The following is a 24145-nucleotide window of genomic DNA, read 5'->3' as shown; positions in this document are numbered from 1 at the left end:
CTACACAGATAAGCGAAGCTATAAGAAAAAGCGAAAGAAAAGACAGATGCTTTCTTGATGGGGTTGAGGGGAAAATCCTTCCAGTCATTAGGGATCTGGCCTGCATTCGATGGTCAAGGCAACACATTGATGCGTTTGGGTGTTTTGTAATGGAGCAGATTAGATATGGCAATATGTTTTCATAAACCCCCTCCTTGTAGCATGAGTTTCGTTCCTCAGCGCTCTGCATTGAACCTATGTGTGGACCCATCACTTCCTGCAGTGATTTCTTTGTATCATTCAGGGCCAACACTAGACTTGACTTCACTTTAGGAAATCATTTTAACAGCCAGAATAAAAAAGTCACATGGATTTTCTGGACAGTTTATAGTAGACCAATTCTCACAATTCTCACATTCTGTTTTTATTGTACGCTTGATCTGCAGGTTAATTCAAAAAATTGTGTTGCCTGCCCTGACATGTAAATTAAATTAAGTTCTGGACATCTTTATTGATTTAATATTAAATATCAGGGGGTGACTTTTGGGACACAGCCTACCTGACAAAGTTGGAGGTGATTAGCAAAGCAGAGACGAAGAGCAAAAAACCCCCCGTGCTCTCAAATTCTGAAAACTCATCGCTTTTTCCCAGCATATCTTCCCACAGTAGCATGTGCAAAGTTTAATTCCGGAGCCAGATGACCACGGCCCCACTAGGACAAGAACCTCTTCACTGTGCGCCTAAGACTGCGTGATGTGCTGCTGCCAATTCATTGGACATGATTTTTTTTTTTCTCGATTCGTTCCCCGGATCAGGCTCCCACAGCCAAAGCCATGGCCCCTGAACAGTGTCATGTACGGGGTCCATCTGCTGACATTCCTCTGCTAACACGGCATTGCCCTTGACAAATGTCTAATCTGAGATTTTGCACTGCGGTGGTGATTGATGCGGTTAAAGAGAACCACCTGGAAAACTGGAAAATCCCCCTCCAAATTTGCAGGGAGTCCTCTTTCCGAGTTCCTGGTAAAATGAAGTGTACAGCTGGACTGCCTAGATGGGGTGTTCCGCTGGGTTTGGACGTGCTCAGGGAACTGAACGCCTCTCTAGCGTCAGTTATGGTGAAAAACAGTGGGTTGTGTGAAAGTTGAACATGTGGGAGTTGGATGGGCTGCACGCTTGCTGATGAATTTTTGCTGACATTTCAACTTTCTCATTGTGATGTGATGCTGGTTTCATAGAATTTAAGCTTGCGTATGAAGCTTGGCTTTCATTTATCTATAATCTTTGGTTAAAATGAATGTACAACTGATGCTGACAAGCACCAATAAATGGAGCTGCCTAATTGTGAGCATGCAATGAATAATATGTCTTAAGCATAATATGTCTTAAGATTAATATGTGTTCGATGGTACATTATATGTAATGTACTTTATGTTTAATATGAATGAATATATTGTTCTCCTTGCATATGTAGCGGTCCTCCCCAGCGTCAGACCCCCAGCCCTTCCCTCTTTTAAAGGGGTTAGGGTTAGTGTTCTTGTTGGTCCGTTCGGCACTCTGTGAGTGCAGTGTGAAAGTGAGTTGTGTGCACGTGTCATGTTGTGTGGTCGGCTGCAGGGCAGTTTTTCTGTGTCAGGCATACCCCTCGTCCACAGATCTGAAAGTGAAGTGATTGTGCCAGGGTCAGTGGGACCCTGGAGTGTCGGGGGTGTGTATGCGGAGACTGTGTGTTCCACTTTCCTTTCCTTTCCCAGTTCTTCACTCCTTTTTCCCAAGATTTTCCAATAAATAGATTTCTGTTTGAGCACCGGCGCCTGGGTCCTCCTCTTATTTGCTGTTGTGACGTATATTTCTGTATATTTTTGGCCATTATTATTCTTTGACACTTCAATGGAGCCAGAATAGTCTGTAAAAAGAAGTTTGCTCGCATTGCACAAAATACTGATACGTATGTCTATGTTTTTTAGTTTTTTTTTCCATGCGCGTAGTGCAAATCTTGAAAGTGTGTTCAGGAATCCAGCTGAAACACTGTTCTTGACGACACTACCGGAGAATGAGGTGGAAAGTGTTTCTTAAGTGTCTTTTATATTAATACCTCAATAACATCTCAGTAAAATTCGGCTGTGACAATAATTTATTTATGAATGTTTTTTGGCACGCCTTGAGCAGAAATATATTGGAACTCTAACTGCAGCACCAAACGCCTCTGGAGATGATGCACCGTTCTACAGCCACATAAAACATGCAAGGCGAAGCGAAATAAGCCAAAGCAAGCATGCCGCTCATATTTCAGCGGCTAATTCGGTCTCGGATTGAAGTTCATCATGGGCAACCAGTGGCATAATAAGTCTGCGTTTCCTTATTTTACTGCCTTCGCTTCAGACCTCGGCTAAATAAATGCCTGCCGTTTGTTTTGGCGCGGCACTGTGGCAGAGAAGTAATGGGTTATAATTTCATGCAATAAACAGCAATTAATGTGATCACTTGCTGAGGGGATTGCCGGGGTGTGCAGAGCAGTGGAAACACGGAGCAAGACCTTTAGGACTTTCCATGACAGGCGCTGGCCACCATGCTGCGGGAGGAAGACCACAGAGGAAGGAATCGCTTGGAGGGATGAAAGGATTCGCTCCATCCAGAGGAACACGAAGACAGCGGCCAGGAAACCCTGTTTTACAGTGGGCAATGTAAGCGTTCGGGGTTTGACTCCTTGTCTCGCTTGCGTCCTGGTGGAATTCATGTAGGAGGGAATTGGCAAACGCCGAAAGTGGGTGGCAAGGGAAAATAAACACTGACAGAAACAGATCATTCAGAGTATGAGTCAGATTATGAAGCGATTTGCCTTCCCTTTGCTTACGTCCATAATTTCCATACTTTCATTAAATTGTTAATATTTTGCCCTCTGTAAATGACTGAAAATCTGATATGCAAATAAAGAATTATGATGTTTATGGCACCATTGTACTTACTGATTCTACCTTCCTTAGGGTAACTAGGAACTAGTCGTATACGTTTTTCTCATCAAGCACTGCAAGATGTTTGGACTTTTCAACATTTTATTATAAAGGTCAGTAGTATCCGACACGGTCAACATCTGATGTCAGTTAAAGCCATAATAATTTATTTGCCATTTAAATATATGGTTATATGGTTGCATAGTCTGCATATTCAGAGTGTAGTTCACAACGTAATCAGATTTTGTGGGCAAAGAGTGTGATTCAGTCTCTTTTTTTTTGCCGGGGAATCTGGTTAACTTATTTACATATGTGACTGCTTTAAAATTTCCAAGATTTTCAATGAAGTTCTCTCCTTTCCATTCCACGAGCCCAGACAGAGTTGGTTGCAGTGTATTTAAGGACGTCTCCTCGGGCTCTGGGGTCTCCTTGGTCTCACAGGCTCCTGCTCTCTTGGGGCCTCATTGTTATTTGCATTGAGAAGAGAACACCCATGTGTCAGGCAAACCCCCGGCACTCCGGAGAGACCCGGATGACCCCTCAGTCCAGGCCGTCCAACGTGACCCCTCTCGCCAATCTTTCCAGGCTGCCCATTGAAAACCCTGCCAGGTCTTCCCCTTTGACCTTGTAAATAACAAGAAAAAACACACACCGGATGATGTAACTTAAAATAGAGACGTTACAGAGATTAATGGCAAATTTAGAGATGTAGTTACTAGTTACCCTGTGGACCTTGGTCTCCAACATGTCCTGGTAAACCGTGGCCCTTAGCCCCTTTATCTCCTCGTTCTCCTTGATCACCTGAGACACAGAAATAATTTTTGAAATGGTAACCAGCCCAGATGTGTGACAACGATGCCCCGGAGAGGTAGCCGGTACACAGAAACTGGCTGTTCACTGCGATTAAAGACTACGTGTCTTACTGAGACAATCCGTGGATGAATGTATAGAACGGCTTGTAAATTTTCTACGGCTTCACCGACTTGTCAGGAGAGAGCACCATAGGCGAGACTTTATACTAAATCAAGCAACAATGTTTGCATTGCAAGAACCCCCCACCGTGTCAAAAGACAGTCACTGTAATGGTCATTATAATCCGTAGACCGTGTCCTGTCCGTGTTCCTGCTTGCCAGAGATGCTCTTACTGCAATTCAGGGGCCACGAAACCTCCGAGCACTGAAAAGTGAGACAATTTAGTCTCACAGCAAGCTGAGAAGGATGCGTCTGTGGACTGTGCTTGAAGGAGACTCTAAACTGGAACTGCCTTTTCACACAACCTGAAGGCATTCGGCCTTCCAAATGAAAACCATTCTGCTTGAAAGGAATCCTCGAAATGTCTGAGTATTTTGTGGAAACAATTGGTTTAGAAGACATCTGTGAGAGTTGTGGTCCACGATCTACATGCAAAAAAGTGATAATTTTTCAGAGACAAGGGTCATGAGTGGTTGCAATGCTATGAAAGTAATATTATAAGCAGAGCAGCGCTCCTCTGCTGTTGTCTCATCTGTTTATTTCAAGATTTAGCACATCTGACATCTAATTTCTGTCATCTCCTCTGGAACTTCCACAATCCAGGTAAGTAGCAGCAGCAATGCTTGTCAGTGAGGACGTTTTATAGCAGATTTTCTCTTACCTGACAGCCCTTGTTTGCCTGGGTCTCCTGGCTCACCATAGAAACCTTGCTGTCCAACTTCTCCATCAGCACCATCCACGCCTGGCTCTCCCTACAACGTCAATCACAGCCTGTCCATCAAATGTCTTTACAGTCACACACGCATTGTTTCTTCAGCCTTTAAAGTTAATGCACATTACATAGAGTCCAGTTAAATCTGACTGAGGATATTGGTTTGGATGGTTTCTAGGCTATGTGAACTTTTATCAACACCAGCGTCTCCTACGAGACAGATCTCCACGCAGGAGTCCTGTGTGATAAATGAGCGAAAAGGGTTTCCACTACAGCAGAGAGTCTATTCTCTCCAAGAGCTATTTGACACAGGGCGAGCGTGTCGTCTGCGACTTCCTATTAGTCTTCATGGACTCTTGGAAATTCTGAACACCTTCATTCCAACCTGAGCTGCCAAAATCTCCAGTGTGTTCGGTTTTGGGCTCGCGCTAAACCTGCAAGCATCTATATTGGCTGGCGAGATGCAGAAATAAATCACGTATTGTGGATCCTCCGATCCTCCAAGTCTACAGGAGACATGGAGCTTAAAACATTACAGTTCGGGAATTTGCTTTATGAAATGGGGATGTCTCGTCTCTCTGTGTATTCGTATGTGGTATGATGACAATAAAGTTCACTTTGACTTCAAAATGCTGCATAAATTTGACTCACGGGAGGTCCAGGGGGTCCCTTCTGTCCTGGAGGACCCGGGGCACCCATGGGTACATCGCCATAGAGGGGACACACAGCGGCACACGTCCTCTGCACCGAGTTAGCGAAGGTGGACATCTGCTCTAGGACAACCCTCTTGCAGACGTCGAGGACGTGCTGAGCGGAGAGGGTCGGGCCCTGCCAGAGAAATCATCACAGCATCCATCAGTGGCCCAGTGGAAGAAGGGCAGGGAAATGGGACAAAAGTCCGTTAGCCTTGCAATGGGTTTACAGCCATACAAGATGAAAAGCTGCAGAAAAACCAACGCAAACGAGGAACCATTTACAAGCATTCTTGACACCAAGTCTGTTACCGCGATGCTCATATGCCAAGTGCAGCAATGGCTGTGTGTCTCCCTCTAGATTTGGAGATGTCTGGGTGTGGTGCACTGACTGCCTGGTGGAAATGAATGTAAAATACATGCTCAGAAATGCACGTTTCAGGCCATTTACTGCAAAATCTCACTGCACTTGAAAAGTACTTTTTACATTTACATTACATTTACATTTACGGCATTTGGCAGACGCCCTTATCCAGAGCGACTTACAACGTGCTTTCAAGTTACCATCGATAGTCAACGTATAACCATAATAATAAGGTTGCGTGCGTGATTAATGCTGTAATTAATTTGTTTAAAAAGTGTGAGTCATTGGTGACCTCAGGTAATACTGGCACTGACAAATTTCCATTTGCAGTAAAATCTTTATTTCAAACATTTGTGTGGCGTTCCGCCAACAAACTAAGTTAAAAAACATTTTAAAAGAAAGGGTTTGTGCTCACAGGTGGTCCTGGAGGACCTTGAAAGCCCACTGGTCCACCGTCACCTTGGACCCCTTTACTGCCCAGCGGCCCTTTCCTCCCGCCCTCTCCAGCTGGGCCTCTTGTGCCTCGGATTCCTTGGGGTCCTTGTTGTCCCCTGCTGCCAACCTTGGAGGGACATTCAATTTTATTACATCACAGTGTTTAATTAACGTACTGACAACATACTGACAAATAATGTCAGTAAATAACCTCCGGGGTCACACTGCTCCCCACTGCTGCCCACTGCTCACTAAGGCTGATAGGTTAAATGCAGAGGACACATTGAATTGTGCGTCACCATGTGCTGTGCTGTAGTCCAATCTCAAAACCTGTTTTCTCTGGCTTTTTGCTAAAGTCCTAGACCCTCATTTCACTTCATTTTGACGCAGTGTCAATTATAAAGTCCAGTTGATCACAGAGTCCCCCTGTTAGACAAAGTTAAATTCACCAGTTAGGCTGTCCTAGTTAGGGTACCGGGCCACTGTAGCACCAATATACCACCATAACCACATATTTCAGTATCGGTTGTACAGTGCAACCGTCTGCCGCTGCTTCTGTTTGTTTTTCTCCGAGACACGGAATCAAGAACCCAGACTACTGGCAGACCCCAGTGATCAGACCAGCAAATACATCCTGGTTCCTGACAACTGCTAAACAAGGACAAAACATGAAACAAACCAGAGGGTCACCACAGCCACCACCACCGTTACAACTACAGATATAGGGATCTTCAAATGGACCAGTAACATCATTACGGACACGTAATCTAGACCATGACACTGGACTACAATCTGGACTTTCCAACCCTACAACTGTAGGACTTATTATTATATCATCACCAGCCCTGCACTGACACCATTTGCAGGCTCACTCTACCCTGGAAGGGGGTCCCTCTCTGTATCACTCCTTCCCAAGGTTTCTTCCTTTCTTTTTTTCTCTCTCCTAGAGTTTTTTTGTGTGGAGTTTTTCCTTGTGTGCAGAAGGGTCAAGTGTGGGGGGTGTCAACTGTAGGGCCTGTCAAAGCCCATTGAGACATACTGTATGTGATTTTGGGCTATATAAGAAATAAATGTTGTTGTTGTTGTAGTCTATCACAATGACAAAACCAATCACTTTCCCGCTAAATGTACCTCTGAAAGCACATTCTCGTTTTATTCTTTACCGCTAAAGCCCTGATCAGATGCGGCAACAGCAGTTACATCATTTTGAACTCATCCCACCCTCATGGACTGGCGTAGAAGGAAATCCCAGTCCCATCTCCCATCGCTGCGCTGGAAAACGGAGATCTGGCTGCAGTTCTACTCACCGTCCCTTTTGGGCCCTTTTTCCCCTTTTCTCCCTTAAAGAAAATGAACGTGCAGTGAGTGAGTCGGCGGGTAAAAACGGCCACAGGGGCGGTGCCTATACCGCGTGGACGATGCAGAGCCTTACCTGGTCACCTTTATCACCTTGGATTCCTGGTGTGCCCGTATCCCCCTGTAAGATTCGGTGGCAGAGTGTTAACTAGCCTTTAACCTGCTAACGAAGACAGTTGCCATACGGCGTTCAAACGAACTCTGCAGTTTAAAATGACACCAATTTACTAAGTGGGCCATGACTGCACTATAATTTCAACTGGCTTCGGGCATGCCTGGTCTTCATCTTCATCAAAAGCATGATTTCTAACCTTGTTCTAGCATTTTAACCTTGTTTTTTTAGACACGATGAGAAAAAGTTCTAGCTGAGCTCTGAAATTTTCCAAAATGATTGACGTTTGAGCGATGATGTCACTGTGCGCTGTGAAGGTTGGCCCGCGCTTTGAGTCTTATTCTGGCCCGAGGAAAGTATTCTGTGGGCAGATGTAATCTAGATAACACTCGGAATTCTGGTTGAAACACTCTAAACCAGAGAAAGGCTGAGAAGAAACCAACTCCACGTGCCCATAGACAATTCCAACACTGAACCAGCATCTTCTCAGTCCTCAGACGCATATGTTACGTTTCTAACAAAGTCAGACATACACCATGAAACCACAAAGAAAAATGGCAATTTCAGAAGCTCGCGTTCACAACTCAGCCAGGTGTTTGAAGGCTTCTACCTTAGGACCTTGTCTCCCAGGCACGCCAATATGTCCCTGTGGAGATACAGTGTGCTTTAGTGTCTTGGAGTAATCGAACTGCATTTCATAAACCTTGGAATATTTATCCAGAAGACTCACCACTGGTCCAGGAGGCCCGATAAATCCTGGCCGTCCCGGCTTTCCAGCAGAGCCTTTAAAACCTCTTGGGCCCTGGAGAAGGTAACATTTATAAATGGACCAGAAGGCACAATGACAATCTGTAGGCATCCAAGGAAGATTCTTCTGGTTGGAGGTGCTTGGAGAAATGGACAGAAAGTGCTTACAAGGTGACCTGGCGGGCCCATGTTTCCCGGTGATCCCAAAACACCCTTTTCACCCTGTCAGAATTAGAAACACATGAAATATTGAATCAAAATGTGAAACCTGTGAATAATGAAGAAGGCCTCCTAACTTAAGACAACGTTTACCCTCTCGCCAAGTTGTCCGTTCTTTCCCTCTGGTCCCTGGGGTCCCTGATAGGCCTGTGTGGGAATGTCAGAAGTCTTAAATCAGTAACTCAGGCATGGAGAGGGGGGGTAAAAAGAAGCACGAACACCCACTTCGACTCCCGGGTCTCCATCACGCCCCGGCAAACCAGGATCTCCAATGATGCCCTGATAATCAAAATGAATTCTCCAAAATGTAAGAGTCCCTTTGGTTTTATTCAAAGCAAGTTGAAATTGTGACATGAAAAATGTACCTTTTTTCCAATTCCACCCAGCTTCCCCTTTGACCCAAGGACACCCTGGTAAACAAAACAACCATTCAATTAACACCATTAATTTTTATCATGCAAAATGAACCATATAGCTGCCTTTTTGTTAAATTGGTAAATATACATACAGGTTTTCCTTTCAGCCCAGATATGCCACGTTCTCCAGGGTCACCAACAATACCCTATCAAGAAGTATCAAGAACTTTTACTTCATCTGGACTCCAGAACCTAAATCATTACACTGAAAAATCAGGGGACAACGCATTCACAGGAGTGATCTTAAGCCCTTCAGCCCATCAGACCTGAAAGCTGTTATCTAATCAGTTTGTTTCAGCACAATGCACATGATCCTCAGGTGGTGGAGCAACATCTGGTGTGGTTGCTTCCATCATGTCCTCAAAACTCCAATCACATGCTGAGTGTTTTTCCAACAAGTTGCAGCAATTAGGAATATAGGAATATAAGTCTCTTGACTGTTATTTAGTCTCATTGTGGATGTAAGGAACTGACCTGATGTCCTTGTGGTCCAGGTTGTCCTTCTGCACCAGATGGCCCTTCATCTCCCTGAAAACCCAGCCAAAACCTTCAACATATACCGTGAAAATATTTGGTTGCAATGCGAGAGAAAGAATTACCTTGACTCCTTGATACCCCGGAATCCCTTCGTATCCCACTTCCCCCGAGGCACCCTAGTATGATGGATTTTTAATCAGTTCTTCAGTACTTATTCAAACATTCAGTCAATCATATTCCACACGAATGCGAAGATCATTATTAAAATGGACTCACCACTTCTCCTTTTGCTCCTTTCTCGCCCCACGTTCCGGGTGACCCCCGAACTCCCTGTAATTACGAAATCTTACTCAGTCGCTCCAACACGCTGCAGCCATCTATCACAGCGCTTTCATGTAAATCTGATTAAAACCGCTAATTAAATGCAACTTGGAATGCCTCGATGCATCAGGCCGACTGATTTACGAACCTTAAATCCTGTGGCCCCCTTTAAGCCCTTCAGGCCCTTGGCTCCTCTGTCACCCTGTCGCAAAAAACACAGGCAGTGAAAGTCCCAGTGACGAATAACGGCTCGAATCCGACCTGGGAAATATGGCTGTTTTGTGATTTACCTCTTGGCCGTACAGTCCTCTCATCCCCTTCTCACCTTTCACCCCGACTTCACCCTGAGGGCCACACGTTAACATGCACGTTTATATCTGCCTTTACGGCGCACTCTCCGAGGAAGCGTGGATCTCACCTTCAGGCCAGGCTCCCCAAGTGGTCCATAGTCACCAGTACTTCCTCGCCTCCCCTGCAAAGGCAAAACGTTCGCGATTTACCGACGTAGCAATAAAGCTAAAAGAACAATTGCCCCAAGTTAGTAAGAGCGCTGGCCGTCCTCGTCCTCGCTCCCTGCAGCTGCAGCCTGGAGGCCAGCCATCTTTCGTTTGGATTGTTTAATGGAGACAAAATAATGCTGCATGGTTTATGTTTTAGGGTAATTTATTAAGGTGATCACTGCAATAGATATTATACCCAAGACGGAAGAGATTTAAGGGCCTGTTTACTGAGGACTCTGCCGGGTCACATCCCAAAAAACTGAATCACACGAATACCCTCGATAGGTCAGATCTGCTGAATTCCAGCACGTCCATGATCGTGTAACACTGATGGTTGAAAGACCGAAGAAAGAAATCCGGTTTGGCTTTGAGAAATTAATCGTATTTTGTAGAAAAAAGGGTCCGTTTGGTAGACAAAAATGGCGGCCGGAAGAAGCGATTGTCTGCGTCAGCAAATCTGGAAGGCCTGGTTTACGGGGACACGGCCAGCGGGGACCACACGCAGGAGCAGAGCGCCGGCTCGGGGCAGGAAATACGGCACTCGGCCTCCAGCGGAGGGGCCGTAAAGCCAGACCTGCGACGGGACTCCCGCAACAGCTGGAGGCAAGAGCTCCGCCGAGTCCATAAGGACAGATGTTCCGTTCCCCACGATGGAGCTTAGGCGGCATTTATCATGTACTTTCTGTGTGTGTGTGTGTGTGTGTGTCTGGACGTGCATTCGAACTTTCGCCAGTAAACCCTACACGACACACCACGGAGCATTAAAGTCTGGGGCACACATGGTTCACGGCAAAGCCTCTCTCCTGCACAGTCTCCCCTCCACCGCGGGTCTCCGTCCCTGTCTACCCCTGGGAGCTGGAGGCAGATCAGAGGGCCAAATTAGTCACGACCCTCGGGCGGAAAGAATCGCCCGTCGCCAAAAGAGCGACGTCGCGTTCAACTCCAACGCGCGCAGGTAATTGGATCCCGATGCGCCACGCCATGTCCTTTAATTACGCCGTGCCGAGGAGCCACGGAGAATGTCCCCAATCTGACGCCGCCATCGGGCCACTAATGGGACTTTGGCGAGATTGAACCCCAGCCTGTTTATACAAGGCCCGGAGCAGATTTTTTTCCACTCGTTTGTAGAAACCATAATAAGCACAAATCCGAAACCATGACTACCGCAGAACATGTCCTCAAAATCTATGTTACAAGAGCTGCTATTTTTAGAAGAGTTTTTTTTTTTTTTTTTAATGAATTGAATCGAGCTACGTAAAATGCGTAAAAAAGTCTGAGGAGGAGCTTTTTCTGGCCTTTGGGAGATCTGATGGCTCCCTGTCCTCGTGTAGAAAACGTGGCCTTTCCAATGCAATCCCTCAACTTCACCTCCCTCCCATGCAGGGCTTTTCCATCCGATGTTCAACGTTTGTATTTCTGTCAACACAGACTCTTCAATGAACCACTTCACATGTCCCATCTCCACTATAGTCACCACCTAACAACAGACGCCGCTCTCACCCAGTTCCCCAGTCTTCCTGGCTCTCCTGGGTTGCCTGGGAGACCTTGGTGACCCTGTGGAATGAGGACACCATAGAATATGAGCACGGCCCACTGGAGAGAGATCCGGAGATCATCTTGATGCAAGGGACTGGCTTGCCTTGGGACCTGGAGCCCCCTGGACACCCGGCTGCCCATGGGCACACCTGCAGGTGGCCCTGCCGGCGGTCAGGCCGATCTCGGCGTACCCACCACACTGAGGAGAACAAGTCCGGGGTTAGATCGAGACCAAACAACCGCAGGACGCATGGAGGGGAAGGAACTCACCACACTGGAGAGCTCACAGCAACCCTCAGAGTAGGCGTCGTCCGCGTCGCAGGACACCTGCATCTTCTGGAGGTCCACCTGAGAGAAGACGAGACACCACAGCATTGTCTTTCAGCCTGCTCTTCAACAATACGGACCCTGAAACACAATCTGTCTCAACAGTGCAGTCCTCAATGTCCTGGCAGATGCAGAGGAAAGTTCCTTGGTGTGTTTGGACTGGATTTATGAGTGTGCACGTGTGAAGGCCAAACATTTGACACTTACACTGACAGATCGGTCGCCCACAGCCCTTTTCACGATGGTGGTGAACCCATGACGAATGACGGGCCGCTGCTCATCGATGCTCTCCACACTGACCTCCTCACAGTCCACCAGCAGCTTGACCTCCTTGCCCTTAACGCTCAGCGCCAGCTTGTGCCAGGCTCCATCGAAGAGCTTCTCCACCCTCTGGAAGGTGCGCAGCATCCGCGTGCCGCGGGGGCCGGTGTAGAAGAAGTCCAGGGTGCGCGAGTCGCCGTGGAAACGCAGGCCCACCTGCTCGTGCCCCTGGGGGTCGCTGACCTGCCAGAGGTTCCAATGCTGCTTCGCCGTGTCTTTGGCCAGCTTGAAGGTGGCGATGATGGAGTAGTCAGTAGGCAGGCCGTCTGGGTACACGTCCCTGCCGGGTGACACTCGTAAGTGGTTAAAATGGCAAATGACAAACACAAAGCAAGCACGTCTCTTGTGACAACAACGTGTCGTATTTCAATTCAGCTTCGAGTTCGAGTTTCCACTCGAAAATGTCATCATTCCAGCGTAGACAATGCGCACTTCCATCCATTCACAACGTGTCGTAGTTTTTCCTCCACAATTTGTCGGTGATTTATCGTGATGTTCTCCTCCATCCCCGTACACAAACACAGCTTCGTCGTCAAGCAGGGGGAGTTCACTGAGGACAGCTTGGCTGGCCCGAGCTCAAAAAGGATAGACCCGACACATGGACTAACCACCGACGTGCCTCGAACGCCCCCGAGGCGTCTGCAACTCATCAGCTATGTGCTGGTTCAACACCATTTACCTGGCCAGAGGTTCCCACTTCATAATGCATCATAATGCAAGCACATATAGGATCTTTTCGAATAGCAGAGCTTCTAGCAAAGGGCAAACTAAAGCACAGCCATGTATAATTAAGATATGTTTCTCATTATGACACGGTGACATGTCAGCATATTGCGTGGCCCTTTATAGTTCCTGCGCTAAACAGGATGTCTGGATGCGCCCTGCCTGCTCCGCGTTGTACCTCGTGGTCTTCTGGAGATGCAGGGAGGGGTTAATCCTGTAAGCCACAGAGTCTGGTTCTGATCCGTCCACGACTCTCACCCCTTTGGATTTGGACAAGCGGAACTCTTCCAGGAGGTCGAAGGCTAAAAATAATGCAGGGTTGTTGTCAAAGTGCAATACTGATTTCTAGATTTGATATGTAAACTGATAAATCAATGGGGGGATTTTATACATACTCTATTTCCACATTATATCGCATTAACAGAAGGCATGCCATTGCTGTAAAATGGCTATTCTGGACTGGATTCATGATTTTTAATGCTGTACATGAAGCTATTTCACCATATATGTCTGTCGACACAACATCGCAATATTCCCCCATTGCCAACCTAAGACAAATGTCTTTTTGTATTAGGATACTCTATGATTGCTGATTTATATAGATTTATATAGATGAAGACTGATTTATATAGATTTAAAGCTGTTTTTTTATATATAACACTTATCAATTTTATCAAATCGGGTAACTCTGCCAACCTCTAGTAGTTCTGTACATGTTGTAGGTCAGTAGATGTTATTGCTCAACGCAACAGTGCCCACTGGTGGCTGAGAGGACGTCTTGGTGCAGAGGTCAGGCCACCATCTGAACTGCCTCATGCCCCACCACCATCTGAAACCTTCATGATTTTCCGTACTCACTTGGTAAATCGCTGCATCCGACGTGTCCAAGGAAACCAAGAAGAGTTTGGAAAACCAGCACATTGCTGACAGCTGGCATTTTGAGACTTTTGAATGTCATGCACTGAGCTTCAAAAACACCTGTGGAAACGCAGGTAGAATGGATGTTAGCGGTGTTGCTGTTTAAATGTGCATTCTCCAGTGTTAATAAATGTACACAGGGTGAATTCTGATTTATCAAAGTAATTCTGTTTAATTTATTTTACTATTTCCAAACCAATATTACTAATTTCCTAAATTATACTGTAAAAAAAGGCACCACCTAAAGAGGGTGGTAGTGGCCTAGTGGGTAACACACCCAGGTTCAAACCCCACTTACTACCATCGCGTCCCTGAGCAAGACACTTAACCCTGAGTGTCTCCAGGGGGGGGACTGTCCCTGTAACTACTGATTGTAAGTCGCTCTGGATAAGGGCGCCTGGTAAATGGTGAAAATGTAAATGTGCCTAACGAAATTCAACAACTGCAGACCATTGAATATTGCTAAAACAGCTTATTGTACATTACGATGTACATGATATTATTCATGAAAGAAATAAATGAATATGAACTAATATGCACCTAATATCCACATGCACAGTGAAATATAAAACTATTAACATATAAATCATCACCAAGAGAAGAGATTCAACCTGCACTACTAAAGGTAGCTAATTGGCCTTTGGTTCTGTCTACTTTATGTCTGTTTATCTTACATTTTCATTTACATTTCTGGCATTCATCTGACGCCCTTATCGAGAGCGAATTACAAATAGTAGTTACTACATAAAATATCCAGTCATGTAAAGCAGTAAATAATGAATTATTAATATTTAATTTCATAGAAAACAAAATAATACACCACCATCTAATCTAATAGGTTTACTTAGGCATTCGTTGTACGCGGTAATTTAAAAAGTATTACTAGTGACAACAGTAACATTTGATCACGTTTAAAATACCAAAAGTAAATATGAATGACAGTCGCAACCCATGACTTACATATTCTTGAGGACTCCTACTTGGATGTGGTCAGCTCCTATGGTGAGGTTATCTTCAGAGTAATGACATCCCCAGGCCCAGCTTTACTGCAACAAGGCTGCACGGTGCTGTGCGGAAGGGCGTTCTCGGACGAGCCGGACCCTCGCGCTCCACTCCACCTTCGGGGCCAAAGGATCTGCCCGCACCAGCACACAAAGGAAAAAGGATTCCTAAATACACACCACTGTGGGAGTTGCATGGGGTGAGCATCCTCCCATCCACAGCCATTTGAATACTGTATGTGTCAAATGTCTGATATAACTAATATAGATCATAACAATGTTGTTATTTATGCATAACTGCATTCAACACAGAACTTTGTCTGAAACAATCATATTAGAACTTGACATATGTTCATTTCAGTAATGGAAAATATGAAATGTTCTCTGTGCACAGGAGCCAGGGCTAATGTATGGAAACTGAATTAAAAAAACATAAATTTTTATATTTAATTTCTGGTTGAAATGGGTTTGTTTCTGACATAAGTCTATATCCTGTGCTTGGGCAGAGACAGTCGGTCTCTGTCCTGCCTTCCTAAGAGAAAGATGCAGTATGTCACAGATAAGCTTGAGTTGGGTTCTGCAAACATTTCTCAACTCACAACTGCAGTCACTGGTAATTAACCCCGAAATGCACAGGATTCCCATTTCCTGCAGTTCGGAGAGTGATGGGAACAACAGTGATGGTGAATTTCCTGCCATACATGATTATTCCGGAAAATTCAGCTTTCAGAAACCAATATTCTGAAACGAGCTGAATTCGGCCATGAATTTCCTCAGTGTTCTCAAGCTGCCAGTCTCTTTCTGCACAATGTTTGCCGTGTTCGCAAACTGCTGGTTTCTTCAGAGAGTAAATTTACATTCACGGCTTTTTTCCACTTAATTTTATTGTTTTATGATGGCCCGGCGCAGGGGAATTAAGCCCACTGACCCTGTTCTCGGTCCGCTGATTACTTTTCTCCTCTAACACTAATCCACACTGCGCTAAATCCCATCCGTCTGCCCCCACAGAGATGCAGTGGTAGACGGTGTTTCCTGCACCGAACCCAGTCCAACTCCTGGATGGACACGTGTGTGTATGTGTGTTTGTGTGTGTGTGTTGCATTTGCATACATAAAAAAAGCAATAAGAACTGACAATGTCACGTCTAGATCAAACTGTAGATTTCTGCAAGCAGATTTATTTTTTAAAAAAGGTTTAAACTAATCCTTTCCACTCAGGCAACACGAACCATACAATACACTGACATGAATGCACTTATGACACAAATGTCTACTTTCCAGGGTCAAAGATCCCCCAGTCAATGTAAAATGGCACACGCGCTTCTCCGAACAACAGAAAAAGAACCCGAATCGCAAGATGTACGCAGCGTAGTAGTGTCAAGGCCATGGCTGGGGGTTAAACCTACGGTGTCAGCGAGCTTGCACAGAACGGAACTGCTGTGATTACTGTATTGCCCTTTTAAATGCATATCGGTAGCACTTCATTGCACTTTAAATAGATTCATAAATAAGTGGCATTGCCCCCGCAGAGTATAGTGACAAAAACGGCTTGAAGAAAGTACAGTACATTCAGCATCTCTTTCATAGCGTGACTTATGGATGAACGTACAAACAAAACCAAAAAAAAAAAACACTGTTTTCAGTTGCTAACATTTTCAGATGGAGCATCAATTAAATAAAACCAACAATCTTCATAATAATCTGACATGACAATATTCACAGGAAATAAAATACAGACACGTACACAAGGCCCACTGGCATTCCATTCACACTCAACATGAAACCAAGTCGTTTCCTCCACGGAATATTTTACATCTTCTGCTACACTTTTAACTGGCTAGCTAGCGGGAGGGCTTTCTCCAGTCCTATCTTCTGGAGCTCTTGGCCAGTTTGCTTGAGGGGGTGGACCTCCTCTGAGGTGTGGGGATCTTCGACGGTTTGCCCGCGTGCTGGCGGCCCGCGGGGCGCGGCGTGGCTCGGCTCCCGTCGGTCACTGTCTCTGAGGCGTCGGAGCACACCGACTGGATGTCCGAAATGTCGAAGTCGGAGGCGTCGCTTCCCCGCCGGCTGCTCCCTCGGCTTCCAGCTTTACTTCCAGGTCGACTGGAGCCCTTTTTTGAGTCTGCAAAAAAAAAAAAAATATATATATATATATATAACTATTATTTTTAGATTTCACATTTACAGCATTTATACAGAGCGACTTACAATCAGTAGTTACAGGGACAGTCCCCCCCTGGAGACACTCAGGGTTAAGTGTCTTGCTCAGGGACACAATGGTAGTAAGTGGGGTTTGAACCTGGGTCTTCTGGTGTGTTACCCACTACGCTACTACCACCCTGAGGGTCTACATAGTCTTAGGGGACCCTAGATAGTATTAGGGGGAAAAAGGAGCCATTTAAGGAACCGACTGAACACCCACCAAATGCCTGAGACCTGGCTTTCAGCACGGCAGCGTTGATCAGGGTGCCTTCCTCTGCTGACTGGAAGCTCTTCCCAGACAAATATCCCGGAAGCCGGAGTTTACTGCCCTGGATGGGTGTACTCTGTGGAACACATGTCAGATGTTAAAGGAGCACGATGGTGGGCAAGACCCTGTGAGGACGAAGAAAGCCATCAACACCAAGTTTTGTGTTGGAAATTAAGAATTTAATCAAATACACAAATAAATAAACGAGTAAACGTGTTGCAATGTCATAGTCGCAACTGTGCATCAATCTGCCATGCAAATTCTGCAGCGGCATCCTGGCATGCAATTCCGATTAGAGAAAAGGAAAGAGGCCTCTGGGAATCTGATTACATATAGAAGGAACGACGGAGGAGTAGCGCCACGTCACCCAGTGCTGTTAGTGAATGTCACCAGAACGTGACCGTCACACAGTTTAATGCGGTTAGTACACTGATTATTGGAATAGTCAAGCCAACTGAAATAATTTAAACATTTATTCAGGACAGTAATGCGGAACACTGATGATCAAACTCCCTGGGTTTCTATCGGACGGTATGGATGGACTTCAGTTGGACAGGAGCAGGCAGGTCAGTGGTTAAGTCAGAGTTTTTTCATTATGGTCATTGGGGACTTCCACTCGCGGTATCACACCGTACCTCTGAAGAAGACCCCTGGCTTTCAAAGGAGTCAGATGATTTAAGAGGTGTACAGGGTTTGCTGTTTGCCAGCCAGGGTTTATCATAATTTCGGGTTATGTGTTGGGTCTGTGAGGAATAATGGAGTAAAATCAAGCAAATAAACAATCACAATGAACATGGAAGTGCAGTTGCGTTGATGGACATGAGACATGGGACAAAGTCTGCACACCCTTCTCACCTTCGGTGTGCCGCTCACAGCCGGATTGTGCTGAGCGGGACAGCTGTGGCTGGAGTTCGACCTGTTGGGAGACGCCGCCCTCGACGATGGCCGCGACCTCCGACCCCTGTACCGGAAGCTTGCCATTACCTGGGTGGTGCCCTCTGGTAGAATGAACTTCTCTCGCAGCTCCATGTTTGTCCTGCCTTTTGCTATGTGACAAAGCAGCCAGAATATGAATCAATGAACAGAGCAAGGTGCATAATCCTATCCTAAATATTAAGATTACATAAATGAAACAAGTGATGTGATCGGTTGCAAATGGATTTCACACAATGTCATGTCAATAAGATGCAACCCCCCCCCCAAAAAAAAGTGTCATTTCATTATTAAACAGATTTGCTTAATAGCAAATGCAGTTTCAAGAAAGGGACACTGGTCACTTTCCTACAACTAACATCGCTGGCAGAGACTGAGGATGAGGATGCATGCAGCGCCACAAGATGGCGTTCGAGTGGCACAAAACACGTGGAAGGCAAAAGGCAAACAAATGGCATTCAGGACGACCAATCCAGTACAGATGGACACTCCACACACACACACACACACGCCAGCACACACACGGACATGCAGACGCACACATACCACTGGAATGGAGCATGGACAATAAGTTTGAGAGTTGCCAACCTATAGGAGACTGAGTAATCGAGGAGTTTGATTCCGAGCGCAACATTTTACTCCCGTGGTGATGAACTAGGAGAAAATAATACGTTGGTTTTCGTGTTAATGGACACAGAAGGAAGGCTTGGCAGGAAAGAAGGGGACAGAGACAAGCTTTAAAACAGGCAGACCGTTACAAGCACTGAGAACCAGCCTTCAGGAAGCACAGTGAGAGAAAAGACAATGTTCTGTTCCTAATGTTCCTGTTCATGTATTCCACACATTTGAAAGATAGACAATTACGAACAGCACAATAGTGGACTTTAGCCTGGTACAGAGGTCAGAAAGCGTGGCAGTACCTCGACACGGGTCGTTCTTCACCAGGAACTCATCCAGGGCCATCCAGCCACCTCCCACCCGCACCATGACGGTGCTGCGGAGTATCCTCACCAGCCGGAGCTGCTGGGAATCTCCGAACTGAGAGAGAGGGAGAGAGGAGTTGGAGAGAGAGGCATCGCGGGAGACGGGCGGCGGTACCCGGCACCGACAACGGCTTCCGGTAGCAGCACTGGCAGCGGCTCAAAGCTGTGCAACATGAGAAACCAGAGACCCACGCGGCGCCCTGATACACTCCAAACTGAGATCGGAACAGGGCACATGCACAGATAAGACCCCCGCTGCTGCTCTTTTCCTTTCAGTTTTACAGTCCTATTCACATTGAAAATGCCAGACAACTACATTTTAAATGTAGTTGTTTAAATGCAGGCCTAAAAAAAGTGTACAACTGTGCTCTGACGTGAAATAATTGTGATCATTGTACTATAAGTACACATTCGGATATTTCACTTTCATTGTTTTTGTGCTCACACTAGGGGTGTTCACCAGTATTTGTTTAAAATGAAGTTAATATATATACAGGCCAAAAGTCTGGACACACATTGTTTTCTTTATTTTCATGACCATTTACGTTGGTAGATTCTCACTGAAGGAATCAAAACTATGAATGAACACGTGTGGAGTTATGTACTTAACAAAAAGTGGAGACCTGACCCCCACAGTCACCCAATCCAGATGGTTTGGGGTGAGCTGGACCCCAACAAGTGCTAAACACCTCTGGGAACTCCTTCAAGACTGTTGGGGAAGCATTTCAGGTGACGACCTCTTGAAGCTCATCGAGAGAATGGCAAGAGTGTGCAAAGCAGTAATCAGAGCAAAGAAACTAGAATATAAAACATGTTTTCACTTATTTCACCTTTTCATGTGTTCATTCATAGTTTTGATGCCTTCAGTGAGAATCTACCAACGTAAATGGTCATGAAGATAAAGAAAACACATTGAATGAGGAGGTCTGTCCAAACTTTTGGCCTGTACTGTACATATAAAATAGTATCGCTTTCACTTAAAAAAAAAAAACACAAGCCGCTGATTTGTCAAAACGGTCCAAATTCTGTTTTGAATATTTCTGTGCACGGCCCTGCTCTCAAAGTTTCTTGCCTGTGTGACTGGTTTCTTATATCTGTTGCTCAGCTAGAGCTGGTGATAATGGAACAGCCGAATAAAAGGATGCTTCATTCCCAAGCAAAACACATGGTCAATTCAACTGGTTTCACCCAAGGGTCTTCATTTTCTAAAGTTGACCACTAGAGTGCGCTGCAGACCTGCTCTGACAGCCTCTGACGTGAACACTTAGCCAGTTGGATGTATCCATGCAGCACCATTTCCACAACATCGACACAAACATGGCTTCATGCTCATCACACAGACAGGAGACGCAAGCGGTGACGTTCAGCAAACCCACAATACAGACGGTTGCAGTTCCTGTTTACTTATGGACCACCATGTCTATTGAGGATGTGTTGACACCGATGCAGGCCAATGTAGCTAAAGTCCACTGACGCACTACCACAGGGTTACAACACAAGGTAGGTAGGTGGGAGGGGGTTATGGTTCTTAACAACTTTCAAGCCAACCACACTGAACATGAAGATGACTTCTACAGTTGGCACTTCTGATTATTATTATTATTCATTTTTGTCCAACTTGCTCTAGTTGAGTCCCATAATGATTCAATGCCAGTGGTGAATTTGGTGATCAGGTAGAAAGACATGGTTTTTGAAGAATGGTTGGGGACAGAAGAAGATGTCACAACATATGGCTTAAGAATGACCATTTACCAGGATACAGCTTTCCATAACTGCAACGTGTAGTTGGGGGTTTAGATTTTGATAGTCCCTGTTTGTTATTGTCTCATCGGCGAATAAGGGGTCATGTAAGCAGTGAACCAGACCAAACTGTCAAAAGAATCGTTTCAGTTGATGTGGAAGAGCAAGCCGAACACAGACTGGTGTACATGACAAAGCAGCTGGAATTCAAAGATTACGGCCGATCTTACAATTAAACCGGCAAAAATGACAAATCAGCAATCCCACAGCCCACGGCAAGCGTGATTTATGAAGGTTAAAACATGGCATGAGCGTTTCGTCTGAGCCAGACATACAGTGACTGCATGTCTCCCCTGACACACAGTTAAAGTGTGGAGGGAAGCGAAAGAGAAGGGTTCCCACATGAATAATTCATTTTTAAATCAGCCCAGTAAGAGTAAGCGGCAGGCAATAGAAAAAACCCTCTATCACTCAAAAGCAGATATGCAGTTATCACAATATTAATGTTTTTACATAATTTGCCCTCATTTGGGGCAAATTTAAAGGAAGAATTAACAATGAACAAAGTGTTCTCACTCAATGCAGTTTAAATCCTTTCATAAATTATTATTAGTATAGAGTACATAAATTACATAATATACAAAATCTACACTTTTGTAAACGTGCTATGAAGAGTGAGCTCATACAGCCTATCAGCTTCTGAGTGCAAGACAAATTTCATTACAGAAGGATCTGAAAGATTTGTTAAATTATGCTGAAAAGTGGTTAATGAGGAAATACATAGAAAAGCAGCACTAGACCAAAAGACATGTTTTATGTACCTGGTTTCCAAGGTAGAACTGATAAAAGAAGAAACAATAAAATAAATTTATGCAAATTAGTCATCTGTGCGATCCAGGGCAGTAAAATTCACTACATCAAATTACATTCACATAATATATCATTTGACTGTCTCTTTAAGTTAACATGAATAATGAACAGAGCAATGACATAAGTTCATGTTTTTGTCCCAAAAGCTATACAATGAGAAGCCTCATTATTTCTGGTCTAGACTATGTGAGGACACACAGGTTGCTGCAGCGATGACGTTTAACCGAGCTCAGCGGAACAAAGCCAGCTTTCCACGCGTCAGCTACGTTGCTGAATACGCGACGCAGATCAGCTCGCCGAGACGTGCCGGGCTGTTTTTGAGTGTGTGCGTTTGGCTGTGCCGGTGCCTAAAATATGTGAGTGTTTAGTGAAAAAAAATGTTTTGCCGAGAGACTTGTTGCTAGGACACACAAACAGCAGAGGTGCACAAGGGCCGAGGGGGTTCCAGACGTTCCAGACGTACCCGGTATTTGTTAGCGCCGATTTGCTCCACTTGGAATCGTTTGGGACACTTGCACTTTGCCACTTGACGAGTTACCTGTACCAGTGATAAAGATAAATCAGTGCAACCTGCCAATGAGTCCATATAAGGGCAATACGATCCCCATGTAATTAAAGACAAGCACAAACAATAGAGATAATAGGATGATTCCGCTGAGATATCTGTACCTCGTCCTCAATTTTGTCTGCATCAGTGAGGGGTTTGTAGGCTTCTTTGTTTGGATGAAGCGCAGCCACAAACTCGTAGTAGTCGATGTAGCCATCACCATCACGGTCAAAGATGTCCGCCACAGCGCTCATCTCCAGGCGGCTGGTTGGGAACTCTGGGGTGGGAGAGCAACGTCAGTAACTATCGGCTCCAGTTAATCCATAGCTGGAAAGCAGACACCTACTGGAGGAAAGGATGCCCTCTATGAACTCCTGTCTGGTGACCTTGCCATCCTGGTCTTTGTCAATGCGACGGAAGAAGTCCATCACTCGCGACTTCTTGTGGTTCATCCAGCGCATGTAGCGTTTCCTCCACACGTCAAAGTCAAAGTTGGCAAATTCTTTCAACTGAAACCAAAAAAATATATTTATGTCCACATTTAAACAGGCACAGCGTGTACTGTATAAAGGACTATAACTATACATCTGATGATAGTTATAATGCAAGCATGCTCTCCACACCTCCTCTAGCCTGTCCAGGTCATCGTTGAGTTTCCTCCTCCTCTCCAGGGCCAGCAGCCACACCTGCTGCCACTTGCTGATCAGCAGATTGACCCGAGGATTCTTTGTTTCGATATGTGTCTGGTTACCAGCAGGATACATGGCTTGGGTCTTGTTTCCTTAAACACAACAGGGCAACCATATTGTGCATCAGTCTTCAACAACATTGCAATATTTTCAGATCATATTTGTGAAAGTTATTTGCTTTGATAACTTACTTGCTGCTCGTCCTTTATCCAAAACAGGGATCTGGGACTGTATGGGAGCTTCCGAAGGAGCCTTTCTTTTGTGCGTTTTCGTCACTTTATCTACATCCGGTTGCTTCCTGGTCATTTCTTCCATGAAAGCCTGTGGAGCAAATTCAGATGGAGCATGTGAGATTTGGTGTTCTTGTGAAAAAAGGATCCGGAATCTGAAGACTGAAGCCCTTACCTGGTGTTCAGCAATGAGTGCTTTGACCTCCTCTATCTCCTGAGGGATGGCCTCCCGGTCCTTCTCATTGAGGGTGGTCTCCGCCCACTGCAACCAGCCCAGCAGGCTCTCCAAAAGCTCCTGGGTTGCCTGAAGCTCACCGAGGGCACCGGCTAGCCTCTGCTGATGCTGCCGCGCCCACGCCTGGACCTGATGTTCAAAATGTCTTCATTCATTAATTCGTTCATGCAATCTGGACAAAAGTTTATGTTCACCAACCAAGCCACGTCCAGATGGAAAAAGACTCCAGCCTACATCATGCACATGTGGCCATGTTTACTGCCTTGCAAGTGTTATCAAATCACCTGTTATTTGCACAATCTGTACCAGCCCACTCAGACTTTAATTTAAACAATAATTAAACAATAATTATAATTACAAATTATCATCA

General features: G+C 45.4%; 2 protein-coding genes across 11 annotated transcripts in view; both read right to left on the bottom strand.

Annotated features, from left to right (window-relative positions):
• Positions 1-3250: 3250 nt before the first annotated feature.
• LOC114795206 (collagen alpha-1(IX) chain) lies at positions 3251-15195 on the bottom strand. The gene is made up of 27 exons (XM_028988136.1): positions 15039-15195; positions 14019-14138; positions 13339-13462; positions 12324-12717; positions 12060-12137; positions 11893-11988; positions 11754-11807; positions 10172-10225; positions 10044-10097; positions 9902-9955; positions 9709-9762; positions 9555-9608; positions 9430-9483; positions 9048-9101; positions 8905-8949; positions 8765-8818; positions 8633-8686; positions 8489-8542; positions 8304-8375; positions 8184-8219; positions 7538-7582; positions 7413-7445; positions 6086-6232; positions 5266-5442; positions 4564-4654; positions 3654-3731; positions 3251-3554 (listed from the first exon to the last, which is right to left on the bottom strand). The coding sequence occupies exons 2-27, from the start codon at positions 14116-14118 to the stop codon at positions 3328-3330; spliced, it is 2337 nt and encodes a 778-aa protein (XP_028843969.1). The 5' UTR covers positions 14119-14138; positions 15039-15195; the 3' UTR covers positions 3251-3327.
• A 1027-nt stretch (positions 15196-16222) lies between these two features.
• dst (dystonin) overlaps positions 16223-24145 on the bottom strand; it is a 99275-nt gene continuing 91352 nt past the window's right edge. For 6 of the 10 annotated variants that reach the window (XM_028987977.1, XM_028987979.1, XM_028987982.1 and 3 more), the window contains 13 exons: positions 23716-23904; positions 23502-23631; positions 23245-23402; positions 22968-23130; positions 22744-22898; positions 22538-22612; positions 22026-22043; positions 19402-19519; positions 19028-19135; positions 18404-18594; positions 18184-18291; positions 17501-17624; positions 16223-17200 (listed from right to left, as the gene is read on the bottom strand). In XM_028987977.1, coding sequence (XP_028843810.1) covers positions 16944-17200; positions 17501-17624; positions 18184-18291; positions 18404-18594; positions 19028-19135; positions 19402-19519; positions 22026-22043; positions 22538-22612; positions 22744-22898; positions 22968-23130; positions 23245-23402; positions 23502-23631; positions 23716-23904 — 1794 coding nt within the window. In that variant the 3' untranslated portion in view covers positions 16223-16943. The remainder of the gene's footprint in view (positions 17201-17500; positions 17625-18183; positions 18292-18403; positions 18595-19027; positions 19136-19401; positions 19520-22025; positions 22044-22537; positions 22613-22743; positions 22899-22967; positions 23131-23244; positions 23403-23501; positions 23632-23715; positions 23905-24145) is intronic. The other 4 variants (XM_028987978.1, XM_028987985.1, XM_028987987.1 and 1 more) reach the window with 3 other exon arrangements.

The sequence above is a fragment of the Denticeps clupeoides genome, chromosome 8, assembly GCF_900700375.1.
Source record: "Denticeps clupeoides chromosome 8, fDenClu1.1, whole genome shotgun sequence".
Taxonomy (NCBI): Eukaryota; Metazoa; Chordata; class Actinopteri; order Clupeiformes; family Denticipitidae; genus Denticeps; species Denticeps clupeoides.
The sequence above is the reverse complement of the archived record's forward strand: the minus strand, read 5'-3'. Positions and strand labels throughout refer to the sequence as shown.

Excerpts from the sequence above, each read along its gene's own strand:
- LOC114795206 (XM_028988136.1), bottom strand. The coding sequence starts at position 14,118 with ATGACATTCAAAAGTCTCAAAATGCCAGCTGTCAGCAATGTGCTGGTT. Across the intron at positions 8,376-8,488 it reads TGGGCCCGCCAGGTCACCTT|GGCCCAAGAGGTTTTAAAGG; the intron begins GTAAGCACTTTC and ends TACCTTCTCCAG. Across the intron at positions 6,233-7,412 it reads AAAAGGGCCCAAAAGGGACG|GTTGGCAGCAGGGGACAACA; the intron begins GTGAGTAGAACT and ends TGTCCCTCCAAG.